Source organism: Nicotiana sylvestris, chromosome 2 (genome assembly GCF_000393655.2).
Source record: "Nicotiana sylvestris chromosome 2, ASM39365v2, whole genome shotgun sequence".
Lineage (NCBI taxonomy): Eukaryota > Viridiplantae > Streptophyta > Magnoliopsida > Solanales > Solanaceae > Nicotiana > Nicotiana sylvestris.
Window position 1 is genome coordinate 36,514,263 of NC_091058.1, and position 11,304 is coordinate 36,525,566.

The 11,304-nt window shown below is 41.6% G+C and overlaps 1 protein-coding gene across 1 annotated transcript; it reads right to left on the reverse strand.

The window, feature by feature from the left end:
- Positions 1-823: 823 nt before the first annotated feature.
- Positions 824-3,048, reverse strand: LOC138884233 (uncharacterized). Its single transcript, XM_070165308.1, has 3 exons — positions 2,565-3,048; positions 1,700-2,091; positions 824-1,615 (listed from the first exon to the last, which is right to left on the reverse strand). The coding sequence occupies exons 1-3, from the start codon at positions 3,046-3,048 to the stop codon at positions 824-826; spliced, it is 1,668 nt and encodes a 555-aa protein (XP_070021409.1).
- Between the last annotated feature and the right edge of the window lie 8,256 nt (positions 3,049-11,304).

Sequence of the window (11,304 nt, forward strand, 5' to 3'; positions counted from 1 at the left end):
TGTTATTTAAGCTTGCATTATTAGAACTGAAAGGAAGAAACAAGAAAAGTAACAAAAATCAGAAATAATAAAGAAATAGATTCATAGATGATGAATTATTGATTTCATTTCATTGAATTTGAAGATAGAAGGGTTTACATTGGAATTTTAAAGACAATAAATTAAAAGAAACATTCGAGTTACACCCTGGAATAACTCGGAATGCAGAAAAGGCGGCAAGACTGGACTACTGAAATTCTCGCCTGACTGGGAACGGAGTAGCCTTCCAATTTTGCAGCTTGGCATCAGACCCCATAAATTGCACCTTAGTAGTGCTCGAACCTTCTCCAAGCTGGACCATATGGGATTCATATAACAATTGCCTCATGGCTCCACATATGTCCTCAATTTCCTCGGTCGTGAAGGCCTCTTCTTCTTCTTCTTCTTCTTCTTCTGCGTACTTAGGCTTGGCGAATGTTTTGTAGAGATGCGGGACCGATTGAGGTAGAACCCAACCATTTATATTTTGTTCATTTGCCCATGTCACATCAGTTGTTGTGGTATGAAAACCCACACCGAAGAACTTTTCGCTGGCAACTAAAGTGATAGGTTCTGTGATACCTTGCAATGATGCCCTGAGTCCCTTCCCAGGCTTATAACCATGCTTGATCATTTTAGTAGCGACCATGATGGACGCATTTGACAGAAAGGGCTGAGGACACGGGCTTCCCTCCTCACATTGATCTGCGACAACCAGCTCGAAAGCTTGATAGACTATATGCTCGCTACCTTCCCTAGCTTCGAGACATGAGACTGACGGGTCCCGGTGAATTGACTGCTTGTCTTATCCATGAACCATAATTTCCTGATCTTCGTGTTCAAACTTCACCATTTGGTGGAGGGTAGAAGGTACGACCCTCGCAGTACGGATCCAAGGCCTTCCTAAAATAAAATTATAGGAGGTATCCATGTCCAAGACCTGAAACATCACTTCGAAATCGATAGGACCGATAGTCAAGATCAAATCAATTTCCCCTATTGTGTCCCTCTTGATGCCATCGAAAGCGTGCACACAAACATTATTAGGCCTGATCCTCTCAGTCCCAATTTTCATTCTTTGCAAAGTTGAGAGAGGGCATATGTCGATCCCTGATTCGCCATCCACCATGACTCTTTTTACATAGTACCCTTCACACTTAACTGTCAAATGAAGAGCTTTGTTTTGGGCAGCCCCTTCCGGGGGCAATTCATTCTTGCTAAATGAAATCTGGTTCACTGTGAAGAATCTTTCTGCCATCCTTTCCAGTTGCTCCACAGTGGTTTCAATTGGAACATAGGCTTCATTGAGAGTCTTTATTAGCACTTTCTGATGCACATTCGAGCTTATCAGTAAAGACAAGAGCGAGACCTGAGCGGGAGACTTCTGGAGTTGGTTAATTACCTCGTAGTCCGCAATTTTCATTCTTCGGAAGAATTCCTCTGCTTCTTCAGCACTAACTGGCCTTTTGAGCGGGAAGCGCTTCTGCTTGGCATTGTTCACTTCTTCCAGATTAAGGTACTTCCCATATGGGTTGGTTTCATTTACTTCCCCTGCGATTTCTTTCCCTTTGTATGTCACAATTGCTCTATTGTAGTTCTAAGGGACTGCAGTGGCGTCTTTCATAGGCCTTTATGGTGCGCGGCTAATGATCACGGGCTCGCTCAAACTGGGTGGAATTACTGGTCCTCGCTCCACATAAGTCCCTTTGGGTATATACATCGTAGGCCCTTTGTTCAGCTCGAACCTCTTAGGAGGACTCAACGCCAATTGTTCTTTCTTGTGAGCTTGGGGAACATAAAGAATGGCGTCTTTAAGGGGTATTGCCCCTGTTTTGTTTTTCACAGTCTTTTCTTCACTTGGAGGAGCGGAGTTACTCTTCTTCTCCCCCTTATATTGCTTTACGGTAGCCTTTGGCTTTTCCACATCGGCTATGGCAATGATGGCTTCTAGAGCTGGGTCAAACTCTTCATCTTCACAAATCATCCCAATAACTGGCCTGTTATTATAGGCCGACAATGGGTTGTTGGTCACATTGGGGACCTTTTCATCTTTCAGCACTACCTTCTTTTGCTCTATTAAGTTTTCAATTGCCCTTTTGAGGGTCCAACAATTTTCAATGTCATGCTCTTCCACTCCAGAATGATAAGAGCATAGGATACCGGGTCGGTAGGAAGATGTCTCCTGGTTTTATCTGTTCGGGGGTACGGGTTGTAACAAACCCATTTGAACCAATTTTGGGAAAAGGCTAGAGTATGATTCACCAATAGGCGTGAAATTTGTTCTTTTATGTGGTTACCGAGCATGGGCATTGTATGGAAAATTATTGTAAGAGGGACGAGGATTATATGGGGCTTGGTGAGGAGGGTTATTTCTAAGAAGTGGTGCTCGGTTTTGGTTAAACTATTGTTGTGGCCGAGTGTATGGCTGGGCATTCATTACTACGTATGACTGATGAGCCATAACATAAGCCACATCCTAATGAGGATAATAATGTTGTGGGGTGCTTGGAGGGAAATAACTCTGGGCGGACGAGGGTTTCTTAGACTTGAAGCTGCCATCGCCACCTCTTCTTTCTTCTTTCTGTTTGCTACACCTCCTGACCCGCTTTGAATTGCTTGGGACGTAGATCTTATGACAGATTGGCTCAATATGCGACCTATTTTCATACCATTTTCGACCATCTCACCAATCTTGATAGCCTCGGCAAAGGGCTTCCTATTGCAGATATCATGTTCTAAAAGTAGCAGCCTCTTGGGCTTGTAGAAAAATACTGACCATTTCGATCTCATCCATGGGGGTTTGACTCTGGCCGCTTGTTCGCGCCATTTAACAACATATTCTCGGAAACTTTCCGATGACTTCTTTTTGAGATTTGATAGGGAATTCTTATCGGGAGCAATGTCTATGTTGTACTGAAATTGTCTGACGAAATCTCGAGCCAAATCGTCCCATATGTGCCAACGAGACATGTCTTGATCCATGTACCACTCAGATGCAATGCCAACTAGACTCTCTCCGAAATAAGCCATTAGGAGCTCTTCCTTCCCGCTTGCCCCTCTTAATTGATTGCAATACCTCTTGAGGTGGGCTATGGGGTCCCCGTGCCCGTCTTATTTTTCGAACTTGGGGGTTTTAAAACTGAGGGGCAAATGCACGTGCGGGAACATACATAGGTCAGCATAGGATACACTCTTTTGGCCACTCAAGCCATGTATATTCTTGAGGATCTGCTCCATGCTCCTCATTTTTCGAGCGATTTCCTCTTACTCGGGGTTCTTGTAGCCTTCTCCTGTCCCATGATAAACTCGTACCGGGGTTGTTGAGGGTAATAATTGGTGGTGAAATAGGTAGGTTCTGGTGGAAAAGATGGTACCTGGAAAGTGAAGGATGATGGATCAAAGCTTGTCCTGGGCAAAATTGGTTATGCCGTAGCCAAAGTTGGTGATGCGGTAAATATATTAGAGGTCACTCCTGAAATCACCTGGGGGTGAACCTCAGAAGGTGTTCCAGCGAAGTGAGCTGAGATGGTGGGGGTACCCAAGTGGGGTATTTGGGTAACTTATTGGGATGTTGGAATTTCCACTTGCTCTGGGAAGTAGCTCGGGGAAACCGGGTATGGCACTTGGCGACTCTCTAACATTGGACCAAGCGTCCCGCATTTCCAAGATGCGGAGGCGCAATGCCATATTCTCTTCAATAGCCGCTAACTCTGAGGTTGGGATAACCGATAGCGGGCTATTCTCTAGGATGGGAATTGTTGGTAGATGAACTTCTGATAACATTTCTACACTGCCCTTGGATCTTGTAAAGTAAGGGTGTAAAGCCAGGTTACCACAAACCAACCACCTTAAAACAAAACCTAGACTCAACAGTAGACAATAAACCGGTTAGTTTGAAGCAATTAACACATAGGGAATCGCATATTAGGGGTGTGATGCACCTATACAGTTAAATGTGTTTCTACATGTTTTGCAACGATTGCATGTCTCATCTTAGCTTTTGTTTATCTCCCTGATTTTCTCTCTTGTTCTTGTTTTCTCTTTTCTTGGTTTTCTCCTTTCATCAATTTCTCTTTTATTTGAGTTATTCAAAAATCATGACCGAATTCGATGAGGATTGCCACGTATCACGACGCCGCGTGAATCAAATTATCACGTAGTTCAAGGAATAACTGAAATAAATAAAACATTTTTTGTTTTTTTTTTCAAATTTTCATTAAAACAAGACTTCTAATTTTTCTCTATTACAAAGACTCGATCCTACATACTTGAGAATTGAAAACTAAAACAGAAACAGACTTTAGGAATGAAAATACGGACTCGAAAAAGAGAAAACAATTAGGAGTACATCAGTGCCTCCAATCCTGCCCAGGAACACCAACTGGTCTTGCTACAGGCCTACGTGCCATGTCATCTTGGAGGCGATAGAGATTATCCATTATCTGGCGAACAAAGATCATTACTATGTCGAAGAACATGGACTTGGTCATGTCCTCGCACTCGTTGCACTTTATCACAATGTAGTCGGCGATTCTTCTAACCCTTTCCCTGATGATGCCCTTTTCTTGCAACAACCACCCAATCTGCTGAGATCTAGCCTCCAAGACTTGGGTGGCCATATGATTATGTTCTTGTAATTGTAAGGTCTCCCTCTAGCTGTGCCATCAAAGCATAGCAATGTTCTTTCTCGGCTTTGAAGCTCTTGGCTTGTTTAGTCAATTCATCCTCAAGGCTATTAAGCTCCTTTTTCTAGCCCATGACCCCTCTGTCATATCTTTCCTTCAACTGTCAAACAAAAGTTGCCCGTTCTTCTGCATTTTTGGCCAACTTCGTTCGTACTTTTACTAGCTCAGACTCAGTCTTTTGCAAATCATCCTCACAGTCATGTACTTTCTGCGTAAGGTTGTAGATGAGCCTTTCATCTTTCCTGCTTTTGCCCTAGTTTTTAGCTGTTATTCTCATTTTTCGAACTTGGATCTGGAGAGCTTCATTTTCTTGGTCCAACCTTATTCTTTCACCTTCAGCTTCTTGCGTCTGTAAATCATTATTGAATACGACGTTCCTCAATTCTTCTTGCAAAGCTTGGATGGCGGCTTGATATTTTTTGTCCTTCTCTCCCCAAGCCAACCTTTCTCGGAGTTTATCATCAGAAGCTTGAACATGAGGTCTTTTGGCGGGCCTTTCAGGCTCGGGCTCAGGCTCGGGCTCTAGCTCACCATTCGCACAAAACCTTCTCTCAAACCATGCAGCATAATTTGGATCCACTTCTCCTTTTGCAAGATCCGCTACCTGGGTGTCACTTTTCAGATATTGGCAACCATTCCAATCCCGTTGGACTAAAGCCTCAGGTAGTGTTGCTTCTGGGTGTAGCTCAATGACTTGGGTACTTAAATCTATATCTTTGGGTACCACTTGATACCTTCCGAGTTTCCTTAGAACTCTTTGCGGTGCATATGGTTGGATACTTCTCAGGCCCATCATCATCAAGTAGCCTTTTGAAGCTATCATGTATATGACTTCTTATCGAAAGCCACCCTACGGTGCCTTCAAATTACTTACCCGAATTAACGAGTAACAATTTACATCCCCCGGGCACTCACCTTGTAGTCTAAAACTCAATAATTACAATACAAATTTGGCAAATTATGCACAAAGATATTCATACAAGATTTTTTTTCAAATAAGTCTAATAGGCATGACTTCCTATAAGTACTATAGTATAAATTTTTAATTTCACAAAGGGGGCATTTAAACACATAATTTTTTTTCTTTCATCACAAGGACCTAGTCCTTATATAACATTTACCGCAGCTTGTAGCCCGGTTTAAATATTTCACATTATATAAAACACAAGGATCTCATCCTCAACTCTATACCACAAGTAATATGCACATCATGCCAAATTGGAACATTCCATTTTCTTCTTTTGAATAATTTTCCGTTTAACAAAATCACAACACATAATGATAGACATAGCTATCTCTATCGAATTTCCCAAAAGGAGTATTCATATAAGTAGATTTCAGAATTACGAAGTTCACTCATAAGTGGAGCACAATAGGAGGACTTGCCTCGATACTCAGAACCGAATCAAGTTAAGAAAATTGTTGCTTTATAATAATTCAAGACCGTATGTGTAATGACACCATCTGGTGTTTCGACCTCAGCCATACCATAGAAAATATATCAATGGGTTGGGTCTCCACCTCTAGGAGTCTCACCTCCACCTCTAACATCCCGCCCCCTACCTCTAGCTGGTCATTTAGGTGGAGTAGTAACTGCAATGAGGCACGTAGCCTGAGTGCTTTTAAAAATTATGTTTCTCCCAAGTCTAGGACAATTTTCCCATGATGTGCGTAGTACTACCATATTCATAACAATCCCTTTGAGGGTTCAACTGCTCATACTGAGTCTATGCTAGATAACGGGAATAACCATTATATGAACTTTGTGATGGTAGTGCATTAAAAGAACTTACTGGAGCACCCCGAGTAATCAAATATATTGACTAGGCTGGCTGCCCGAGCCCCTGTCATAATGATTTGTAGTTGTAGAGTAGAATTCGCTGAATCCTTTAAAACCTCGAGACCTCTTGGTCTTCTTAGCTTCCTCCTTTCCTCATCCAGAACACATTCTAACATTTTGGCAATTTCTACCACTAGCCAAAATGAAGCATCAACTTGTAGTTTCCCGAGTTGTACAAAATTTCAAAATCATAATTGAATCATTTAATGAGTCTGTGGACTCGTTCTCTGGCTGTAGGAACTAAGGTAGGAGTATGACAACGAACTTATTGAACCTGATGACCTATTATGACACCGTCATGGTCATCTGACACAACCGTTTAGGGTATACCACATATTACAGAGAATCCGGGAGACAAACTCCTTTAAAAAACATTTATGAGAACTAAGCCATGTAGGTGGTGTTGCATTGGCTAGTCTGCCCTCTTCATAGGCTTGCCACAAACACCAGCGGCTAATTTCTTCTTTTGCTATGTTGACTCAACATTGCTGAGCTAACCTATTTATTCATATACTCTTCGATTCTTCTTTGGGGTAACTCTTTCCCCTAATTATGCACAATAATCACAAAAGTATAGCTCCATCAAGATAAATCTTGGAACAAACTACATAGTCCAGAAGATCGTCAACCATTGTACTTTCTCTTAAGCACCCCAAAATCTGCAACCTTGAATTCCACACTAAGCGGAAATTTAAGGCTGTTTTTCTAACTCCTTTGATACTGAAGTATTGGATAATTAAAGAGGCAGACATACCGCAAGTCCCAACCTTATCCCCTGCATGTCTCAGGCCTTAAATATGTGTAAATTATTGGGGAGCCTTTCAATACCATATATATATATATATACATTTCAGGTCAAAACTGATATAACACATGACCATTCGATCCATTCATTGATAGTAGACATCCCCACTTGGCGCGAAGTCATGGGTCACAACGTTCGACAATCCACAATGTTGATATTTGTAACTCATATAAATCAACCAGACGTCAAGGTACGTTGCACCCCTACATGATTCACTAGGTGATCTTCTTAATGCGTCCGCATCTTCAGACAGAACCATAACAGATCTAGTAAATACATAATCTTTCCACCACCTCTTGGCGAAACCCGTCATCTGAAACACAGTAAAATCAACCCCCATTGCTTTCAACTATTCCCATGTTCTACGATACTTCATAGCATCGGTTGAGAAAATCGTGTGGGTCCTCAAAAGGTGTACCACTGAGATGGACTGGAAATATCTAGGTAAACTTATCCAATCTCAGCAAAGCCTCAAGAGACAAGGCAGGCCTGTCATTGGCCCGTGCCACAATAACTGGTTGAGCTACCCTAACTGGATGAGATTAAGCTAAATCCTTCATAAGCTCAAGCAACACAACCCATCTAATTCCTCAAACCATTTGCAAATCTCGCATTCACCCTCGTAACAGTCAAGCCCACTCTTATAAGCAATCCAAACTCAAATTGCAACACGTATATTTTACTGGTAAAAAAGGATTGCCAACCAACAACAGAAGGATCACACAAACTTCAGAACATCCCGCAGGAGATAATCCCCTTGCTTAGCCTCAAACTGGTATCTCTCTATACTCTTCCATAATCATAACTATTACACAATCACTTAACCCCCTCTGAGTCTAAACTCATAACACAACATGAAGATTTAGTCTGCTCCACAACTAAACTACACGATAGGTCCTTCAATACACCCATAGCTCAAGGCCATATGCCAACTCAAGACAGAAGTCAAACACCCAATAATCCTTGCTACATCCTCAGCAAACTCTTCCCGTCACATTCGAACAATTTGAACACATCTCGCAATCAAATCATATTCACCCCTAGTCATCCAGTCACAAACCCCACCAGTAAGGACACAAACAGACATATAAGTCCCAAATGCACATGCTCACACAATCGAAATCTCAGTACTCAAGCCATAGACAAAACCTGGCCTCAAGTCCTCTAGACTGGCCCAACATCACACACAAAAATTACATCTCGCACCTCATCCAGGGAATTACAAGCTGTCGATGCACAGCAGATACCGAGCGCTCATGTGGGTACACGAATGCATGGAATGAATTCAAGGAATTACGCTTCAAGTTTAATCAATGTCACACGATAAGAATTCAAGAATGTGGAATTTCCTAAAGGGTTTTGCAGCCTCTCGAAGATAAGTACAGACGTCTCCGTACCAATCCGCAAGACTCTACTAAACCTGCTCATGACTCGTGAGACCTATGTAACCTAGTGATCTGTTACCAACTTGTCACAACCCAAAATCTCACCTATTGTGATGGCGCCTATCGTGGTACTAGGCAAGCCTCAACTCAACATCTCTAACACAGTAGAACTTTTAAATAAAGACAGAAGCAGTTAATATTAAATAAAACCTTTAAGAATAGAATATAACTCCAAAAGTACTAAACAATCCATCCCCAAAATCCGGTGTCACTGAGTGCATGAGCATCTAAATGATAACAACATCCGACTGATAGAACACTGTCTGAAAATATAGAACAGTAGAATATGAAAGGAAAGGAGAGAAAAGGTCAGCGAACGCCATGCAGCTACCTCAATAGTCTATTGAGTCTAACTCCTCAATCAACAACCGCCGTGACCAGAAGTGCCTGGATATGTACATGAGGTACCGGGGGTAACGTAAGTACACCAACTCAGTAAGTAACAAAAATAAATAAGGAAATGAGAAGTAGTGACGAGTTATGCAAATACAGTTATCTCAATAACTTTCAAATAAGAGTAGTCAAACTTTCGATTTAACAATTTAAGTCTCATTAGTGCGTACTCAAATAAACCAGATATCAAATATTCCAGAAATATGTACGACAGGGGCAAATAGCAACTAAGTGTAGCAATTAACTGAAAATAAATATGGCCTCTCAAGGCAACAGTCACTCAACTCATCTCAACAACTCAATCACTCGGCTCTCAGCCCTCAATAATCATACTCAATAGGTGCATGCACTCACTGGGGTGTGTGTAGACTCCGAAGGGGCTCCTTCAGCCCAAGCGCTATAAACTGCACGAACAACTCACGTGCTGCGCGGACAACTTACATGTTATCATATACCTGCGCTTACTGGGGGTATGCAGACTCCTGGAGGGGCTCCTTCAGCCCAAGCGCTATAATCTGCACGGAAAACTCACGTGCTATAATATAATATCTGGATCCGCACGGACAACTCACGTGCTATAGTATCAATATCTGGATCCACACGGACAACTCACGTGCTGCACAGATAACTCACGTACTATAGTATCAATATCTCACAACTAGGCCCTCGGCCTTACTCAGTTATCAATATCTCCAGTCTCTCGGACTCCCAAAAATCATATAAACAACCCAAACAGAAGTAATATCATGTATCAACAATAAACAGTAAGAGACAAATACATAATAAGCAAGAAAAGTTATGACTGAGTACAAACAATAATTTAGCAGCTAATTCAGCAAGTACACAACCTCTCAGGTCTCAACAGTGATCACATAAGGCCTAAACATGTTTTCTAACATGAAGTACAGTCAATCTCTATGAAAATAGAGGGAACATGTATTAAATAGTAGGCCAATTGATTCCACAGTTTCGCGGGACGGACCAAGTCACAATCCCTACGGTGCACGCCCACACGCTCGTCACCTAGCATGTGTGTCACCTTCAAAATAGTCATACGACACAATGTCCGGGGTTTCATACCCTCAGGACCGATTTATAACCGTTACTTACCTCAATTCGAGCAAAATCCTACTCCGCAGTGCCTTTTCCTCTCAAATCGACCTCTGAATGCCTCAAATCTAGCCACAATAATTTGATTCAATCAATAAAAATTATAGGAATTGATTCCATATGAAATTCTATATTTTTCACTAAAATCGAAATTGCACTAAAAATTCGTCCGTGGGGCCTACGACTCGAAACCCGACAAAAATCATGGAATATGAACCCCCATCCAACCACGAGTCCAACCATACAAATTTTACCAAAATCCGACAACAATTCGGCCTCCAAAACATCAAATCTTATTTACAAATCCCTAAGCCCAAATTCCCGATTTACACCTCAAAAACACGTAATCTAGCTGGGATATTCAATGACAATTCAATAATATTGACTAAAAATGATCACAAGGGACTTACCTCAAGAATTTCCGTGATTTCTCGCTCAAAATTGCCCAAAATCCGAGTTTGGAACTCAAAAAAATGAGAAAAAATTGGACTGCTCGTCCTTTAACTGCCCAGAATTTGCGGGGGTACTGTTCACGTGTGCGGGTACTGTTCACATTGCTATAAAAAATCCAGCAGTTGTCCAAAACAATTTCAGCAGCTTTTCTTCGGTTTAAATCAATCCATTAACCTTCTGAAATCCACCCGAGGCCCTCGGGACCTCAATAAAATACACCAACAAGTCCTAAAATATCATACGGACTTAGTCGAAATCTCGAATCACATCATAAAATGCTAAAACCGTGCATCACACCTCAATTCAAGCTTAATGAATCTAAGAACGTCTAGCTTCTATATTCGATGCAAAAACCTATCAAATCAAGTCTGAATGACTTCAAATTTTGCATACAAGTCATAAATGACATAACGAAGCTATGAAAATTTTCAGAACTGTATTCCCACCCCGATATCAAAAAGTCAACCCTCGGTCAAACTTTCCAAAAATCTTCTATATTCTAACTTTCGCCAAAATACGCCGAATTATCCTACAGACTTCCAAATCCAAATCCGA

What these genes read in the sequence shown, in the direction of transcription:
- LOC138884233 (XM_070165308.1), bottom strand. Translation starts at nt 3,048, where the DNA reads ATGGCTTATTTCGGAGAGAGTCTAGTTGGCATTGCATCTGAGTGGTAC. An exon ending in GGTGGCGATGGCAGCTTCAA is followed by an intron (nt 2,092 to 2,564) that starts GTCTAAGAAACC and finishes AAAACTTAATAG; the next exon opens with AGCAAAAGAAGGTAGTGCTG. An exon ending in CTTATGTGGAGCGAGGACCA is followed by an intron (nt 1,616 to 1,699) that starts GTAATTCCACCC and finishes GCAGTCCCTTAG; the next exon opens with AACTACAATAGAGCAATTGT.